General features: G+C 37.3%; 1 protein-coding gene across 1 annotated transcript in view; it reads left to right on the top strand.

Annotated features, from left to right (window-relative positions):
• Positions 1 to 20,311, top strand: part of Slain1 (SLAIN motif family member 1) — a 59,788-nt gene that overhangs the window by 11,673 nt on the left and 27,804 nt on the right. Inside the window, exon 2 of the mRNA XM_015499329.2 lies at positions 144 to 283. Coding sequence (XP_015354815.1) covers positions 241 to 283 — 43 coding nt within the window. The 5' untranslated portion in view covers positions 144 to 240. The remainder of the gene's footprint in view (positions 1 to 143; positions 284 to 20,311) is intronic.

The raw sequence follows: 20,311 nt of genomic DNA, 5'->3' as shown, positions 1-20,311 counted from the left end.
TTAAAAATGAGTTTTGGTATTGGAAGTATTCAAATGTGAGTTGTGTTCCTATAGAAACTGTTGAATACCTGTTGTCTTCCCCAGAAGAGAGGCACTCTCTGTATACCTGTATCATACCTATAATGTAGATTTCTTTTTTTAAGGTTATACGTTGGCTCTTCAAAGACATTCACCTCATCAGAGAAATCCCTGAATCCTTTGCAGTGGTGTAGACACGTCCTAGATAACCCGACTCCTGAGATGGAAGCAGCCAGACGTTCCCTGTGCTTTAGACTGGAGCAAGGTATTGTGAACATGTGCATTTGCATTCTCCAACTCTTGCCATTCTGAGCTCTGCTTTTGTTGCTGGTTTTGGAATAGACACTTGAGTTGAAAAAAACCTCACCCTATGGTGCAGGTATTGCATGCAGTTCCCTTCACCAGGATCACACATCAGGGTTTCTCACTATAGGCTCTAGTTTTGTGCTATTTTTAGCTTGTTTTAGTTTGTATTGTAACATACGAACACATTTTTTTCCCTTCAGTTTTTTTCTTTCTCTTTGCAAATATGCCAATAAGTGAACTGGGCCAGTCTTCATTACATAGTTTTATGGCTGAATTTTAAGATAGAAAACTGGGATTCTGTTGGGGTCTGAGTATGGAACTTACTGAAGTACTTCAGTGTTTAGTTGGATGTGTAACTGGAAGTCCTAACCTTCGTAAACTAGGAAAAAATCTTTGTGTATAACATTAGTTACCTTGTGGAGCCCAGAAGAGGTTTAAGTAAAAGAACAATGACAACTGTAAAGGGAAAAAACAGCTTAAGGAATGAGTATTACTTGGCTCCTTATGATTTTGATATAGTCAACCACTTAAAGTTGTGATTGTAAGGTTTTTAGTTTGTCTCTCAACTTCCCCTATGTGTTTCATCATCTAGGAACACTGTTTCTATTCTGTGGAACACTGTTTCTATTCCATGGACCACCTGTATCCAAATCATAGGGAGCTTGAAAATACAGGTTCCATCCCTCCAGATTAAAGAATAAGTATCCTAGGGTACTCTTAGGTACACTGAAGTTTGGAAATACTGTCTCTTCAAGGAAAATGAATGTTTATGAACTATTTGAACATGAAACAAAGTGTAGCTAACATTTCTTGAGCTCTTAATTCTGTGATAGTACATTAATTTCTTGACTTCCTTCATTCAGTCTAACCATGCTCACCTGAAGTGTAGTAGGTACTGTGGTCATTTTTAGAGGTAAGAAGAGTGAAGTTTAGAGACAGAGAATTGCAAGACCAGAGCGACAGTTGGAGTCTGACACCAGAAACTCTGTCCTTAACCATTATGCTCTCCTGCTGGATTGGCACAGTTTTAAGTGAATATCAGTAGATCTCTTAAACATTTGGAGGACATGTTTGAAGATTGAAGAGCATGTTTTATTGAATTTTAACAAAATGAAATAATAACAGATAGTCGAAAGGTGGCGGAGGAACAAAGGTGTGCTAGGGTTAAACCTTTGGCCCCAGATGCTTATCTCTTCGAGCAACCATCTCACTGTCAGGAGACCCTAGATTTGATTCTGTTCCCACTTACCTCAAATGCTAAGCAAAATTTTAAATTCCACTGGACTTTTCAAGAGTCCCGTAGACCTGGCTCTAAGGCTCCTTACTCAAGCAGCCCTTGATTCATGAACTTAGCATATTCACACATTTATATATGAATTTGGCTTAATAATTTGAAGCAATAGTCAAATGAAATTCAGAATTATAGTCATTTAGCCTACGGGTCAAGAAGCTTTTCTCTGGAAGGATTCAGACTGTAAATATCATAGGTTTTGCAGACACACAGTCTCTATTATGACTGTTCAACTTGGTTATCACCAGAAAGCAGCCATGGGTGTAAGCATTGATGAGCAAGCCTGTGTTCTAATAAAATCTTTTTTTTTTTAAATACCTGAATTTGAAGGCCATTTGATAAATTTCATNATATATATATATATATATATATATATATATATATATAAATAAATAAAATAAAGATACCTTCCCCCCATAAGTGTAAAACTCTTCTTGGCTGGTAAGTATTAGAAAAACAGCATCAGGCTGGATTTGGGCTACCCCAGGCCAGTTTGGCAACCCCTAATTTAGTTTATTTGCATACATGGTTGATTTTGAAAAAGTAGAGGAGAGGCTTTTGTTAAGTTTAATGTAAATAATAGTAAATGATAAGTGCTTTTGATATTTTAGACTATATGCTGATTATCTAATTTTCCTTTTGTCAGCAAGGAGCTAAAGCAGAATGGACATGCTGTGGTTTTATGCATGATTTATTTAAACTTCAGATTAAAGAGTTTTGAGAGCTAGTTTTTTGAAACCAAAATTAGCCCTTTACTAAATTTGTATAAATATAGAACCTCTTTTGCTATCAGACTAAATGCTTTTCTTCAAATATTCAGAATCCTATGATTAGCCAAGAAATAATAGGCTAACACAGGTTTACTGTATGAAAAGTCTTTTTTTTTTAAAAACAAACTTAGATTTTATAAAATAATGACTGCAGTTTATGAAATATTAGTCTTATGAGTATGTAAGAAAGGTAGAAGCCTCCTGCCCCCATCCCCCCATACCTGTTTTATTTCCCAGCTATTGGTTTTGATTTTCTGTTTACCTCTTCTAAATTAATTCTAATGTTGGATGGCTATTAGTGGAAATTCTCAATTTTTAAACATCAACCACTGGTTTTTGACTTGTGAAGGTTTAATCCTTTTAACATCATCCTTATACATTATCTCTGCACATCCTCCTGATGTAGCTGTTTACTATTTTTAGAATACATGAGTATTTATGATAGAGGCATTCATGCCTTTCAATATTTTTTGATACTTTGTTTTTCCTCTTTTTTTTTTTTTTTTTAGGTAATTAGAAAAAGACACTTTTTTTCCCCTTGGATCTCTTCTCATTAATTTATTGCCAGTCTCTCCAGACAGACCATGTAGCTCCAAGGGCTCAGTTTTGTTGCTGCTCCTTCTGAGTCCTCTGTTGTCTTTTTCTCTTGGGAATGGTCTCTTGCTTCCCAACAGCCGTTGTGGGGTGGAATGTCCTTTTGCTTTTTCCTGGAATTCACCTGACCCCTTCATAGTGTGGTGTCCCCTGATTCTTAGATACAAAGATGTCCTTTTCTTTATATTCCCTTCTCCTAGTGGAATGCATTCTTTATATGCTCTTTGTGGGAAGTAGGAAGGGAAAGAAAATATATGGGAGGTGAGCTTTGAGCACCTTGTCTGTCTGAAAATGTTTTTATTTCCTCCTCACCCTTACACCTGATTGTTCTTTGGGATAGGCTTCGATTTCTTCGTTAAAAGCCACTTTCTACAGAATTTACAAAGTAATATTCAATTTTTTTTTTTTTTTTTAGTTTCAGGATTGTCATTGGAGTCAGTCCAGTGCCATTCTTGTTTGTGATTCTTTGTAATCTTTCTACCTAAATCAAGATGAGTGTTTTAGAATCTTGTCTTTATTCCTGGTATTTTGAAATGATAAATTTCTTTCACTTTCTCTTTTTGTTAGGCATTTAGTGTTACTTTCAACTTGGAAACATTATTACCTTGTTTCTTTATAAGACCCCCGTGCTACCCTGTTTTCTCTATTCTTTCTTGATATTTCTATTGGTCAGATATTAAATTTCCTGGATCGATCTCCATGTTTTTTTATATTTTTCTCTCTTGCTTTCTGTTGTTGATTTTCTTTGATGTCCTACTTTCTTGGACATTATAATAACTCATCATCTGAGCTTTTGCTGCATGTTTATTAGCTACCTTCTTTGTGCCGGGTACCATTGTAGGTAATGGGGATATAACAGTGAACAGCACAGATGTTAGGTCCTGCCCTCACTGGGCTCACTTCTAGTATGCAGGTTTTCATTTAGTCTTCCTGTTATTTTATTAGGTTTTTTTTTTTTTTTTTTGAAAGGTATGCTTATTTGTGTTTTATAGCCTTAAAATCTAATGGCTTTCTGTTTCAGTTCATTCAGGTACATAAACCTGTCTTTGTTATAAGAAAGGACGGTTGCTTGGGCAGGGGATGGAGCTGGAGGATTTAAGTATTTTCCTATAGATTATTCAGTCTTCCTGATTTTTTTTGCTTCACCATAGAACTCATTACCTTCTGTGGTACCTTGCATCTGTATTGGTTTCCCTCACTGTTGGCCCTTAGAGAATGCTAAAGCCCACATCTCTAACTTAATGTTTATTTTTTCCTCTAAGGTATTGTGACCCTCCTTAATCTGATATTGTCTTCTCTCCTATTCAGTTTTCCTTGTGGATATAAGACTTGGCATTAAGTGTCACTATAGTGTGGTTTCAGAAGAGAACAGGGAGAAATTTGTATTTAGTCTTTCATATTGAAGAATTATTAGCTTCCAATTAAGAGAGTTCTTTGTCAATGATAGTTAATCAATAGAAATAACACTTAGGCTCAGTGATGAATTCCTGTAATCCTCGATACTTGCGGGGCTGAGGCAGGAGTATTGCAAGTTTGAGACCAGCCCAGGAAACATGGTGAAACTGTTTTTTTTGTTTGTTTGTTTAAAGTTGTACTACATAAATAAGAAATTATGATTTTAACTTTATTCATAATATAGTATAAATACTTAGTTGGAATAATGTGAGTATTCCATATTTTAGAAGTTTCAATAATTCTCTAACAAGCATTTTCTTCTTTTAGACTTGCAGTAATCTCTGGGACAATCAGCAATTTCAAATAAGAGGTATTACTGATCATTTTTTTTGAGACTAGGGTGGTTTTTCTTCATTTGAATACAGTTTGCCCAAGGGCAGGGACACTTTGTGGATCGCCAGCTCCATAACACCTAGAAGGGATCCTGACCCACAGACACTGTTGCTGAAGTAAATGAATGTGTAGTTCTTTTACAATTAACCACTGTTTTAATTTCAGTTTCGATTTTGAGTATTGTAAGATGGTGGTGGTGGGGGGTGGTTCTTGCAGCATTTCCTTACTTGCCATCTCTTAGCTTTAGAGGAAAGCCTAGACTGTTCACTAAGAAATCCACTGCCACAACTAGGAGCCATTAGATGGGGAAGAAGGGACACTTATCCTGTTTCATACTCTTTCCCCAGTCCTCTGCCTGTCTCTTAGGCTTTTTACTCTCATCAGCATATAGGAGTGAAAAGCATAAAGTTCTATCTTTTTTAATTTTTAAATTTTTATTGGTACATTATAATTATACATAATAGCAGATGATGCCATATTTGTACATGCACAAAACATAATTTGATCAGTCTAATTCCCCAGTACTTTCCCTTCTCTTCTTCCTAACCTTTTCCAATTTTCTTTTTATTATTTTAATTAGTTGACAATAATTATATATTCAGGGTTGATTGTGGTGTATTCCTACATGGACACAGCATGATTTGGTAGTTTTTATTCCCTATTATTTCCCCATGCCTTCCTTCCTCTCGATCCCCTTCCTCAACCCTATTGATCTTCCTAGAAGAGAGTATTTAAAAAGGTTCTTACCACAAAGAAATGGTAAAGGTTTGAGGTGATGGATATGCTAAATCTCAATTTGATCTTTTTACAGTGTATATATGTGTGTCAAAACATCACTCTCTACCCTTAAGTATGTACAATTATTGGCCCAATTAAAAAACAAACTTTTCTCTTTTTTTGCTCTTTAATGTTAGTAGGAATCTTCAGATAAGATGACGATTATTAGAAAGCAAAGATTTTAGATATTTGGTTCTTACTTTGGACCCTGATGTTTTTGAAAAGAAAATTACTCAAAAATTCAAAGATTAATTCTATCAGAACATGTTGGGGGATCCAGATATCTCTGGTGGGTAGATCTGGTTATGCATCCCTCCCTCCCTCCCTCCCTCCCTCTCTCCCTAGGCTGTGCTGATTTCTTGGCTGCAAATTAGGTGTAGGGGTAAGTTAGCTGTCTGCTTTAGTCAGCTTTTTTTCATCATTGTGACCAAAAGACCTGACAAGAACAATGTAGAGAAAAAAGAGTTTATTTGGGACTCATGGTTTCGGAGATCCTGGTCCAGGGTTGGCTGACTCTATAGCTCAGGGTATGGCAGTCAGGGCCTGAGCATGCTAGGCAAATGCTTTAACACTGGGCCCCACACCAGCCTCCCAAACCTGACCTTCTGGAGAAGTCTTTTTTTTTGCCTCCTGGAAAAAAATTGAGAAAAGAAGGATGTTTTGTAAGATTTATTATATTTTTTTTTAGGGAGATAGCACCCACATTATGACTGTTTTAAGAAATATTTTGTCTTCGTAGCTATAGATAGTTTTGCAGATTGGTTAAATAAGTGAGTTTTTTTTTTTTTTAAGGTACAATAGGATAATTATTTTTGGTGTAAAATATATTCTTAGAGAAAACTAATTGTACCTTATACTCTTAAATTCTTCTGTGGAATATTAATTGACTTGAATCTAAAAGACTTTTTATAAAATTATATATCCCAAAACTTTTTTCCAAACTGACTTTTATTTAAATTTTATAATTAATAAATTCTTATGTATCAAGTAATCAGCATAGGCAAGTTACTTAAGTGTTCTCAGCCTCTTCTCCATTCATACTTATTTGTAGATTTGTTGTAAGGGATTAAATAAATACTAATAAAACAAATTTGTTGACATTAAAGACTTAAATATTGGTTTCATCGTATTATATTTGAATGGCATAAGTGGCTTTTTTTTGGATAATATCCAGAAAGCAATGTTGAAAGTAAATCACTGGAATCTCCAAACCTACAATCTGATTGTATAAAATTAACAACAGCCAGCACAGAATAATATTTTCTTTTTTTCTGAGCACTGATTGGAGTACGCAGTCTTAACCAAAACTCAGAATCTTGGTTGGTTTTCATCTTCATAGATGGTCCTAACAATGTTAGTTTTCTACTTGAAGGCACTCTGTTCTGTTAACTTCTCTTATTTAATTTTTGACATTTATTGTCTTTTCCCCAGTAAAGACAGGTAGAGGCCTATACCTCAATTTTCTTTTGAATTGCAATGCTTAATACAATTTTTAAACATGTTTCAAGCACTGAATGTTTGGTTTTTGTAATTGAATGATTTGAGTTCATTTAAATTTCCTAGATGTATAAAGGAACCAATTCTCATCGGAACATTTGGTATTGTAAATGGTATCCTACTAATCAAACAACAACAAAAAATCATGTTCTTTAAAATGTTAGTTCTGAGGGTGGGGACTTAAGTTTGTTTTGTTACCTGCTGTAACCCTTTCCTGTATTGGAATAGTTCCTGTTACATTGTAGATGTTAAATGCTAGTCATTTGAATGTATATGGTGCAAAGAGTTTTAATCAAGTAGTTAGATTTAGTGTCTCTAGTGTCTCAGCACTACTTAACTCCCTGATTGGAAACAAGAGGCCTGCTCTCAATGTCTTACCATTTATCTATTAAATGTAAGGAGGGACATTTAATAGATTCCACAGGGCTCTTGGCATTTTTTGGGGGGGGGTGGGATGGGGAAGAGGGTAAGTTTGTTTTTGTTACCTATAGATAAAAAATACTTGTTAGAGTTAGGGATCTTAAACTGAACAGTTTAGAAAGGTAGTTTACTGAACAATAGTAGAAAATTGGAAAGAACTTTCTTAGTTTGCTCCCTTTCTTCCGATTGTGCTTAGACCTACATGTATAAGTTGAGCATCTCTAATCTGAATCTGAAATGCTCCAAAATCTGCAACTTTCTAAGCACCAACATGAAACCACAAGTGGAAAATTTCGTACCATGAAGTTTTATTTCATGAATAAAACTATTTAAAACCCTGTATAAAGTTACCTTCAGGCTATATGTATAAGGTGTATATGAAATACATGGATTTTGTATTTTGAGTTGGATCACATCCCCAAGATATCTCATTATGTTTATGAAACTATTCCAAAATTTGAGAAGGTTCAGAATCTGAAACACTTAGGTCCCAAGCATTTCAGATAAGGGCAGCTTGACCCATGTTTCATTCATCACATGCCCATCTTCAGTTTCCCCTGCTGTCACCTTTTACACAGGAAAATATCCACCCCATAGGGCTTAACTCACATGATATCCTAAATCGGAATAAGGCTAAGCTAGAGTTTTTGGTAAATCCAAGTCATGAGGATGGGACATTCACCAAATAATGATCAAGAAGCTTATCTAAGTAATTTGAAACACCCAATATATGGCTCAGTTAATTTGGGGTCAGTTAATAAAAGCTTATCTTGACTTAAGATACCTGAATGTCCATAACAGTTGAATCAGGACAGGTCACATTTGAGGATTGTGGGTGTAGTTTTCACAAAGAGCATGGTCTTGCACAGTTATTATGTTGGGTCATATTTCACATTGACCATCTCTCATTTCCTCTAGGGTTATTTGCTCAAGAAATGTGAACAGATACCACGCCTTCATTGAGTTTTTCTTTTATCTTCATGTGATACCTGTTCCCATTCTTGTTTCAGTTGTTATGATGGGGTGTTTATTTCTAAATTTAGTCAATGAAAAAGAAAGCTGTGGACTCAACTAGTTTTCTAAAGGTAGGCTTTGCCTTTGTAAAAGCCACACAGATTGAACTGAGACATTAGAAAGCTTATCAAGTGCCTGTCTCCTGGAACCTGTCCAGTCTCTCCTTGCATGGTCCAAGATGCTATCCCTACCAGCTCATGTTTCCAGTCTTGAGATGCTCCCTCACTTCTGAAACACAAAATTAAAACTTAGCCCATAGGGTTCATTTTAGGTAAGCTCTGCAAAGATTCCATTTTTCATTGGCAAAAACAATTTGGAATCGTGTTAATTTTTTTTTGTGCTGAGACAGAGTCTCCTAACATTGGACGTTATTCTTGTGTGCTGGAAATTGAAGATATGTTGTCATAGCTGTGAGTTCTATCACATCTTTGCTATTATTTTCTGAATAACCTCAATGCATTAGTTTCGGTATTGGCAGTGATTTAGTGCAGTTAGTTAGAAATGATTATGAATTGTGCCTCTATGAAATTTGCAGTTTCCATCTATTACATCCAGCGATCTGAATGTGTTTGTCAGTTATTCTTAAACAATCCTTTGTCACTTGTGCATGTATTTCAATGTGGGTTTTTTTTTTTTTTTGTCTTTTCAACCATAATTAGAAAGGTGTTTATTAAAGTAACCAATAACTTATGACAGTCTGTAATGGTTGTTGCAGTAAGTTTACAATTGACATGCTATTTTGTTACTATCACAAAGGAAAGTAAATAATAGAGGTGGGTGTGGTGGTATACCCTTGCTGACCCAAGGAAGATTGCAAGTTCCAGGCCAGTTTTGAAAACTTAGTGAGAACCTATCTCAAAATAAAAAGGGCTAGACATAAGTACTGTGAAAAAAGAAAAAGAAAAAAAAAAAAAGTAAAATACTATAGAGTTTCTCCTAAAGGAGTTTTTCTTGGGTGTGTGTGCTGGGTACTGAGCCCAGGGCTTCACAGATGCAAGTGTGTGCTGTACCATGGAGCTATACCTCTGTTTGCCCCCAGAGTAGTTTTTTACTGCTTTTAAACTACTATAATGGTTGATTTAATTTGACTATATGACAGTGGAATTGGTTTTATTTTGATAGATGTTTATGCCTGTTTCTTAGGACCTCTAAAAAGTACAGTCAAGTTTAAGTAAGAATTCTAGACTTTTTCTGAAACACTGGGGCTTAATCAGAAATGATTAGAAACCTAAGTTGTGAAGAATTGAGTACTTGCTAGCTGCAGGCCCAGTGCTAAGTATGGAGGCGAGCAGGACAAGCCTAGCGCCTGGCCTTGGAGTGGACTGTCTGATGTAAGAAACAGATGACACATGTAGTAACTCTTGTTCTGTTTCTTCCTCAGCCTTAAAATAGGTGTGATGATTCTAACAGGCGACCTAGCAGAATCTGAGGGTTGTGCTGGAGAAATAACTTCCCTGAGGATGTGATGTGTCAGCAAAGATTTGAGAATCAGTGGGAGAAGATATTTAGCCCGTAACTCTGGTGGGTGGGACAGGGAGGAAGAGTGTCTTAGGTCATAGGAACAGTGCTTGGAAAGGCCTTGCAGTAAGAGGAGGTGAGTGACCTGAGAGGGACTGGCAGGCCATAGTGGTGAGGCTGGAATGGCAGGAAATAGAAATCTTGAGGCCAGTGGCACTAAATGGAACTAGAGATTGATGTAGAGTTTTCAGGGCTGTTAAGGATTCTGGACTTTATCCTTAGAGGTCTGGGAAACCTTTAATAGTTTTAAGCAAAGGAACAATGTAACCCTGAACAGGAAAGTTACAAAGTATTGTCTGAATTGTCTTAGAAAACAGGGTTTCTTTTGAAATCTGACAAGTTGTGTTGAATAAAGTAGTGAGCTTAGAAACTCTTTGGAATGCGGGTAAGGTTAGGCTTTAGAATTTTGAAAGGGTGATTTTTTTTTTTTTAACTTAAATAAGTAGAAGAAAGCATTTCCAAGTTTTTCTCATTAATGTTGAATTTCTTATGACTTCATGTGAGAAGTAGTAGCTGAAAATGTGGTCAAACTCTACACAACGATTTACTTTGAAAAGATAAGTCTTTGATTTGTTGATATCCTAAATTATTTATAATGTGTGAGAACTTTAAAATTTGTATAGTAATGCTGTATGTATTTAAACTTTTTTTGGTACTGGGGATTGAACTCAGGGGCACTCCACCACTAAGCCACATCTCCAGCCCTTTTTTGTATTTTATTTAGAGACGGGGTCTCAATGAGTTGTTTAGTGCCTCATTGTTGCTGAGGCTGGCTTTGAACTTGTGATCCTCCTGCCTCAGCCTCCCAAACTGCTGGTATTTCAGGTGTGCACCACCGCACCCAACTGTATATTTGAGTTTTGATGCACTTGCCAGTTTTTGTGAGTTTAATTTTTCGCCACTGTCGTAGTTATATTCTCCATTGTTGTAGTTATAAGACTGCATTTCGAGGAGTGGTGTGTGTGTGTGTGTGTGTGTGTGTGTGTGTGTGTGTTTATTTATGTGTGTGTATGTATGTGTGTTCAGTTTTATCTTCCATTTTTGTAGTGGTTTCAGATGAGTAGGGTTGGATGAATGGATGAATAAAAGGATATTATAGCACTGGGAATTGCTAGGACATGAGTAGTTCTAAAGATGATGACTAAATGTGGGCAGTCTTCAGGAAAGACCCAGGAAATCAGGATATATATTCTTAGGGAAGGTAGCGTGATCTAAGCATGGGATCTCTGCCTGATTTAGAAGAACAACTGGGGGTAATTTCAGATGCCCATGTTGGACTGAGCAGAGGGTAGGAGGCAGATTAAATGAAATTCTAAAGCATTCTTCCCCCTTCCATTGCTCTGTTGGGGTCTGCAGCCACCCTGATGCTGCCTGTCCAGGGGTCCATGGGAAACCTGCTTGTGGAATAATCCACCCATAGATGTAGTGCCTGTTGTTGGTTTTTTCAAGGTAGAGGTAATACCTGCACCAATGTAGAACCTTACACTAATTACCTGTTCAGCTTAACTTTATTGTTATTCATAAAAGCAAACCAATAACCAAGTCTTACTTGATTTCTTTTTTAAAATCAGTAGCATGAACAAAATAGAAAACTCAATTAGATTTGCAGGAAAAGAGTATCTGAGGGAATAAAGAATTTTGTGGACTGAGATTTGATAGTAATGTACCTTTAAAAGAAAGATAAACTGTAAAAAAAAAAATGCAGTCAAATTGTCATTACTTTAAAAATGGATTCTACTGTCATATATAACTAAAAAGAACAAATAAAAAGAAAAAAAAAAAGATTAAGTTGGGCTTTGTGACACATGCCTGTAATCCCAGCATCTGGTGAGGCTGAGGCAGAAGGATTGTGAGTTCAAAGCCAGCTTCAGCAACTCAGCAAGATCCTGTCTCTAAATAAAATGCCAAAAGAAAAAAAAAAAAAAAAAAAGAGCTGGGGATGTGGCTCAGTAGTTAAGCGCCCCTGGGTTCCATCCCTGGTACCTAAATAAATAAGCTTCATAGTTATTTTTAACTTTTTGGAAATGAAATTAAAATGGCCAGGGCCAAGAACCAAACTACTTACGTGAATCAAGTCAAAGTTATCTCCCAGAAAGAGAGATGGCAGTATGAGAAGAGTTAGGGGCTCAGAGCTTCTAATGTTTAGTGAGGGCTCTTTTAGAGAATAGACAGTTGAGAAGAGGAAATACCAATAAATAATAGAAGAAAATTTCCTGGAGCTGAAGAAAGAGAAGTCCTCAGGATGAACTAGGACCTGAAGAACCTCCACCTAGATCTAGTTGATTTTCAAACATTAAAGAGACAGTCCTAAAAATGTTTAAAGAAGTAGGTGGTTGACAGTGCAACAGACGTCAGAGATCTCACAAGTAATATTGATGCTAGGTGGAAAATGAATATGTAAAGTTTTGAGTGAAAGTTATTTTCAAACTATAATTTTGTACCCAAGAATATAAACCAAATTTGTGGGGATAAAAGGGAAAGACTTTAGGTTTTGTAAGAATTTAGAAGGTTTTACTCCCTTAATGATGGAAATGTTACAAGGATAAAGATGTGACATCTGGAAAATAGTGGCCAAGGAGATGACTGGGAAAGCCGAGAGAGATGAACTAAGAGTGGGAGCTACTCCCAGTTCTACGACGTTCTTGCCCTGGTGGTTAGGGTCTAGTGTCAACACTTTTTTTCCTTTGGTCCTTTCACATATAATGATCACCTTATAGCTGTATTAACCACAACTATAAAAGAGTTGAAAATAAGTCTTGGCAGTATAAACAGAGTATCCACCAGACATAGAGATGGACAGTAAGGGAGGGCAAGTGTACTAAAGGTCTGCCGGAAGTCAGATACCAACAAGGTGGTACTTGGTCTGCCTACTTAATGTTGCATGCTAATTGTGTAATTTTCTTCAGATTTCAAAAGTGGTTCTAGGCAGGGAAAGGAAAGAAACTCTCCTGTTTTATTAGACTCTTTTGTAAATTTTAATGTTCTTCTGTGTGAGTAATATCACGAATGGCTTCACTTAGGTCTAAGAAATAGTTTTTCCCTTGACCAAAACTCTGTTTATATATTTGCTTTCTACCACCTTTCAAGGTGAGTGGGTCAGAGGCCCCTGGAATATAAGCCATGTGTTTTGTGCCCCTAACTGGAAGAGTATTTTAGCCCAGGAGACCTTGGAATTTTGAACTCATCACTTTTCTATGGGGGAACTCAGAGGTGCTGTCTAATGGTGGGCTGAACTTGGCTTTCCCACTACATTGAACACTGATAGGCAGGAAGACTTGATTAGTGATCACTAGACTTACTTTCTACTGTTTTCAGATAGGAGATTATTTTTCCTATTTCTTCAGAGAACTAAGTTCTGTGACATCTCAATGATTTCATTTAGGATGTAGAAGCTACTCTAGCTGGTGGTCATGGCTTGCATTGTGGCTGTAGTCTCAATCAAAAGAGGCTGTCTATAATCTGTATGCCAGAATCACGTCAGGGACAGATTATAAGACCATTCTTTTCCCTGGGTTCTGGATTAAGTTATTTTCATGGAGGCCCTCAATTATGTTCTGTGGGCACTTTCACTGTCCTGAAGTTTGACATAAGCTGTAGCAGGCAGGCCTCAGGGGAAAATTGCTTCCATAAAAGGGAATTTTAAACATGTCTTTGAAGTGTAGTTTCTATTAAAATTAGATTTTCATTTCCCTTATTAACAGCAGCTGAGAAGTCTGATGATGACTTATGAAATGAGAGACCACCCTATAAGGATAACACTGATTTGATCTGGGTGGGATTAAAGATGCCAAATTATCTTCAATTTTGACAAGTTATTAAGTGCAACAAGTTGACATTCCAAGTTGACCTTCCCCTTCCAGAACCTCATTTTTTTAGCTCTCTCTTTAGATCATTTTGGTTAGAGAAGTCCTACAAAAGGATCCACTAATCAGAAATGGCAGTGAGGGAAGGATGAAGTGTGTGGTCGAAGCAGAAAAGGTCTGATTTTTTAAAATTCTGATGAATAGATACTATAACCATTAACATCATAATAACTATTAAGAAACCCTTAACACCTAGGATGCATTTGAACTACCAAAATCCAGTATCAAAAGTGAAATTCTGATCCATATGGAATAAATATTATCTATAATATACTAAATAGAATGGAATTTTGAAACTTTCATTAAACAAATATTTATTAAACATTTACCTGTGGATCATCAGGGATATATATTACCCCTTAATTGCTTTCAAACCAACTATATTTTAAAATCTTAAAAATATAGTGTTGAGGTGACTTCCTTGATTAGCTCTAGATATTAGTTATGATTAAATGAACTTTTGTTAGCTGTTTCTTAAAGGTCATATGTAAGTCATGCTTTTGTGGATTTTTACATTTTTAATTTAACTAGAAATTTAAATATTAAACATTTACAGTGACCTGGAATCATAGGGTGTGTGTGTGTGTGTGTGTGTGTGTATGTATCTTAGCTACTGATTTTAAATTGTTGCATTTGTCCCCATGGGTGAATGAATGGAAGCTATAGGAAAAGATTCAAATTAACCTAGTAGATTTGTCTAGTTGTAATTTGAAGATTGAGAAGTTTGGGCACAATGACTGACTTAACCTTTTAAAATGGTTCCCAAGATGCCAGTTAGGGACATGTTCTGGCTTTTTAGCCCTTCTCTTTACCTGAAATTGATATATACATTATAGCTAAATTTTCTTTATTTTGTGTATGTCAAGCAAATTGCACTATAAACATCTGTTTCAAAGTAGGAGTACTATTTTCTAGCCCCCATATGCTTATTTATTAGGTCCTGGAGCATTTTGGAGAAATTAATGCTACTCAAGTTTCTGCAGTAGAAAACAGTGGATCAGTAAGCTGCACACCATATGTTCCTGATCTCGGGGCTTGCTCCGCTTGGCACCAAGTCAGCAGTGCTTACTTACATACTGTGGCTAATTTTTGTCTCAGTCTAGGCAGATTATAGCATGAAATAGTAGTGTACCATCTTTATCTTGGTTTTTAAAGTCTCCTGTTGAATCTGTCCAGATATTTGAGTGCATCTCTGTGCCGGGCATTTCTGTAGGCTCACGGTACGTAAAGGTCTGGCATGATGGACCTGGGGAGTTTGCACTGAGAGAATGGTTTATGGAACCAAAAGCCTTCCTGCCTTGGAGTTTTCTGGCATAAATCAAAATGCTGTTGTCCAGATAAAACTTCCTGCTGATTTATTGGAGAATAAAAAAATATTAAAGTTTTCTTGTAACTTCACTGATTTTAGACCACTCTGTAACTGGTATTAGTAAAGGGCTATGCATTTGAATTCCTCTGTGTGGCTTGGAATTGAGGCCTGCATACCTATTGCATAAAGAAGGAATACAGCAGATGATTTAAAGTCTGGTAACCCGGCCTGCCTTCCTTTCCCTTCCTTTCCAGGAATCTGGTAATTTATAGGACTTTTGGAACATGTGGTTTGGGAAGAAACCATATTTCTTAAAAGTATGACACCTGGGATGTTTATTTCCATTGAGGTGGTCTTTGGAACAAATAAGAGAACTGTCAGATGTTCTGATCAAACTGTTGAAGGTTCATGCTGCAGTACTTAGCTTCTGAGTTGGTAACATTTGAGGAACCATGAAGTCTATGAAATTGTCTAAATAAGATAAAGAGCATGCCCATCATTCAAGAAGACTAGGTTAAACTTCCTAAAAATTAGGAAAGGTGAAAAGTGGAAAATTTCTTGAGATGCTCTTTTCTACTCCCTAACTTTAAGAGCATTTCCCCCCTCATATTGTGTTTTTGCTACAATGTGGTAGAAATGTTCATTTTAAAAACACTGTATGGTTTGCAAATGCATGTTGCAAACTTTCATCTTGTACTCACTTGTAGTCCTGCCTATTGCCCTCCCACAAACTACCTTTTTTTTTTTTCCATCTGAGAACAGTGTAACATTAAGATGTTGTATGATTTATTCCAAATATCAAAACTACCCATGGCAGGATGGAGACAGGGGCTCAGGTAAGTAGATTCTTACTCCAGTGTCCTTTTAGTCTTTGGTTGGGTTTTATGACAACATAATGTGGGAAATTACAGTAAAGAAGTGTTCCATCAGCCTTCACTCTTATGTCTGAATACCTGACATACCCCTGCAGTATAGTTCTAGCGATGTGCATTTTTCCAAGTGAATTATCACAAAACTGGTATGTATGTTAGCTCAGGTTAACGAACTATGGCCTATTGGGCTTTTTGCCTGTTGTCATAGTGCTCATCAGCTGGGAATGCCTTTCATGTTTTTAAAAGTTGAAAAAAACGAAAAGAATGATTTCATGACCCCATGGAAATTTTATTAAATTCATCTCAGTGTGTATAAAGTTTTATTTGACACACAATTATGTTCAAGCATTTGCATGTCTTCTGTGACATTCAAGCTATGATGTCAGAGTTGAGTAGTTATGAGTGCAATCCCTGTGGCCAACAAAGCCTAAAATATCTGTTAGCCAACTCTTTACAGAAAACATTTACTAACCACTGTGCTAGCCTACTGTTGTCATCTCTGACATGGAATGCATGTCTTGTAGATCCCATCTAGACTCCTCTTACCAAGATCTTTTACCCCATCATCTCTAGATTTCACAGTGACTGGTTACCTTCACTCCCTAGGGTTTGTTGGTTTGTTCTAATTATGATTTTAAGTCCTTGGACATCACCACACATGACTATCCTTGTCAGCTCTTCTGCATAAGACAAGGATCCTTTACAGAATCATAAAGCAGACACTTAACAATGTTTCCAAATGTTTTATTGACGTTTACATGTTGAGATTAGTTTTGTTCCAGAGATATGCTATCCAGACTCGTCTGGCAATGACTTGCTTCTCCATGGTTAGCTTTTCTTGTCTCCAGTGGTGGCCATTCCTACGTGAGGCTGTGTTTTCCAGCATCTGCCTTCTCATCATAATTATTGCTTTCTAGTTTATGCAAAAAAGGGGGCCTTAAAACCCATCTTCATTCTCTGTGTTCTCTGTTCTGTCTTTTCTGAGGAAGAGAGGAGACCCCCACCCCCCTTCCAAGGCTGCTCCCTGCAGGTCATCTCTGTCCCATTCCTCTGGTCTCCAGGGTCTTCCTTTAGTGCCTGCCCTTTTCTTTTTTCTACTGTGTTTTTCCTCCTCTTCTGTGAATATGCAGGTCTCCTTGATCCTAAAAACCATCTCATTCTCCTTGAGCCTATGTTCCTCAAGCTACAGTTTCATTTTTCTTTGGTTTGGTGGCCAGTTCTCTCTCCAGAGATTTCTACTTCCTCATCTTCTGCCTGCTTGATTCTTAACACTCCTCTGTTGACTTCTCTCATTAGGGACCTAGTTGTCCTAGCCAGAAGCCTTTTTCTTTGTCCTCCTACAGGACTTCTCTGCAGTGGTTGCCGCTGTTGGCCATAGCTCCCTTGTCAGCTCTTCTGCATTAGTCATTTTTGTTTTTTGAGTTCCATCCATCCTTCAGCTTTCTGAGTTCTCAGTTTCCTTTACTGATCTCTCTTATTAATTATTCCTTCCTTAACTCTTCTCTTTTCCCTCTGAGCATTCCCCATATGTGATTTCCTTCCTGCCTGTGGCCCCACCTTCATCCAACACCTATGTGTTGATGTTCCCTGAATCTCTTTAGCCCTGTTTCCTGAGCTCCAACTCTGGACCAGACTCCAGCCCATTAGGCATGTCTCGTAACCATCTTAGTTCAACTCATTTTTTTTTTCCTCCTTGTGTTTCATGTTCTTTATCTTAGTGGGTGACATCAGTGTCTTGGGGACCATGTCATTGATTATGGTTCTCTCCTTTTCTCCACTGTGTTCATTGGGTTCCTGGATATTTCCACTTTTTCTCAGATGTGGCTTATTTGAACTTGTTCTCACCAGGTGTTGTACTCACGCTTTAGTTGAAGACCTTGTCTTGTCTCACCAGGTCTGCTAGAGAAGCCTCCTAATAGGTCTCCCAGTCATTAGTCTCTGACCATTTACTTAATCATTTATGACTATTTATGTCATCATAAAACTCATATCTAATCATGTCTTTTTCCTTCTCAAAGTCAAAATAGTAATTGTATATTAGTGTGTACTGCTGAGTATAAGACAGGGCAGAAACCAATCCTGCCAACCTGTCCAGGCCTAGCTCTTCTTTCATATGCCCTGTGCCTGAATATTAACCATTCCTTGACTGTACAGTACCCTTTCATGCCTCTGTCAGTTCACATGTGCTATTTCTAGCCAAAACAGCACTGTATTCCCGTAAATGCTTCAATCTTCAAGGGTCAATTTAAACTTAATGTCTTCTAGTGGAGACTTGAATTATTGTCATCACTTTGTTCTGAGTGCTTTTACTGCTCTTCCTATAGCAAGGTATAGAATTCTCCATCTCACTTGCTTGTCTTCTGCAATAGCTCTTCTTTAGAAGTTGGAGTGGGAAGGAGTGGAGAGCAGTCAACATGTTTTATTCAACTCAGTATCTCTGGCATATGGTATTGTACAGCCAAGATAGTGAGTGCCTACTCAAGTGAAGAGAGAAACCAGTTTGTAAAAGCAGGTGAGAGCATGGACGCCAGGCAGATTTCCCAGAATGACTGTGGACAGGGAACTGCAATGTAGTGTTTTCTATGAAAGCCATTTAGGTAACCTCTGGAGACTCACCTTTAATGTTTTTTTGGTATTTCTTGGTAAATGTTGATGACTCTGGATGTGGCCTCTAACATTGCATGTCAGAATCAACTTGTGGTACTTTTTCCCCCGCTCTTTTGCTCAGGGCTACATAGGACTTAAATGATGGTGGTCAGCTCCTTAAGGCAAATACATGGATGATTAGTCAATGGTAAAAGAGAATATAAATTTGGCTAGCTGAGAAGAGAGGTGTGAACAAGGAGATAGAAAATCATGACTTAATTAGAGAACGGCCTATAAATTTTAATAAAACAGATGTAAGTTTTGCTGTTAATGAGTTTTTATCAGAACCGTTAAAAGCTAGGAAAGAAAACACAGGGCTGCTTTAGAGCTATTTTTCTTTTTTTAAAAATATTTTTATTTTTTATTTGTAGTTGGACACAACATCTTTCTTTCTTTTTTATGTGGTGTTAGGGATTGATCCCAGGGCTTTGCCCATGCTAGGTGAGTGCTCTACCGCTGAGCCACAACCCCAGCCCTAGACCTATTTTTCTACACTGCCAAGATGGTCCATCCTTGGGGAGGGATGGTGGTTTTAGACCCCCTGCTGTGATTCAAGAGACAGCTAATAGAACATGGCACATTAGAGTTTTGCCTTTTAGGATCTTATTCTTTGATAAGAAATGGGGAAAAAAGATAGAGAGAATATCAGGTTTGTTTTTCTAGAATAACTAATGGAGCCTACTGTGAGAAGCCACTAGAAGAAGTAAGAGTACTGCCCTCCAGGGCTTTCCACTGAACCAGGCAGCTGAGATGCGTATGTTATTGATGGTAGAGTGTGTAGAACTTCTGCTAACCATGATCATCATTGGGAACTATTTCTTCGATTAAAAAAAAAACAAACAAACAGTGGCATTTCAAGATTTTAAGGAAGCTTCATTGCTTTCTTTGTTACCCTCTTGCATGATTAATTGTCAGCTGATGGGTTTGGCATAATCCTTCATTTTATTTGTGCAGTGCAGCATCGTGGGAACCAGCTTATCCTAGACACTGACTCCTGTTTAATTTTTTTTTTTTTTAATTTATTTTTTTTTTATTGCTGGTTGTTCAAAACATTACAAATTTCTTGACATATCATATTCCCCACTTTGATTCAAGTGGGTTATGAACTCCCACCTTCACCCCATACACAGATTGCAGAATCACATCAGTTACACATCCATTGATTTACAAATTGCCATACTAGTGTCTGTTGTGCTCCGCTGCCTTTCCCATCCTCCACCCTCCCCCCTCCCCACCTCTCCCCTCCCCTCCCCTCCTCTCTCTCTACCTCCTCCACTGTATAACCCTGAGGGTCTCCTTCCATTACCATGCAATTTCCCTTCTCTCTCCCTTTCCCTCCCACCTCTCATCCCTGTTAAATGTTAATCTTCTTCTCCTGCTCTTCGTCCCTACTCTGTTCTTAGTTACTCTCTTTATATCAAAGAAGACTTTTGGCATCTGTTTTTTAGGGATTGGCTAGCTTCACTTAGCATAATCTGCTCTAATGCCATCCATTTCCCTGTAAATTCTATGATTTTGTCATTTTTTAATGCAGAGTAATACTCCATTGTGTATAAATGCCACATTTTTTTTATCCATTCGTCTATTGAAGGGCATCTAGGTTGGTTCCACAGTCTTGCTATTGTGAA

This window comes from Marmota marmota, unplaced genomic scaffold (genome assembly GCF_001458135.2).
Source record: "Marmota marmota marmota unplaced genomic scaffold, marMar, whole genome shotgun sequence".
Classification (NCBI taxonomy): domain Eukaryota; kingdom Metazoa; phylum Chordata; class Mammalia; order Rodentia; family Sciuridae; genus Marmota; species Marmota marmota.
This window is presented reverse-complemented; position numbering and strand designations above follow the sequence as displayed.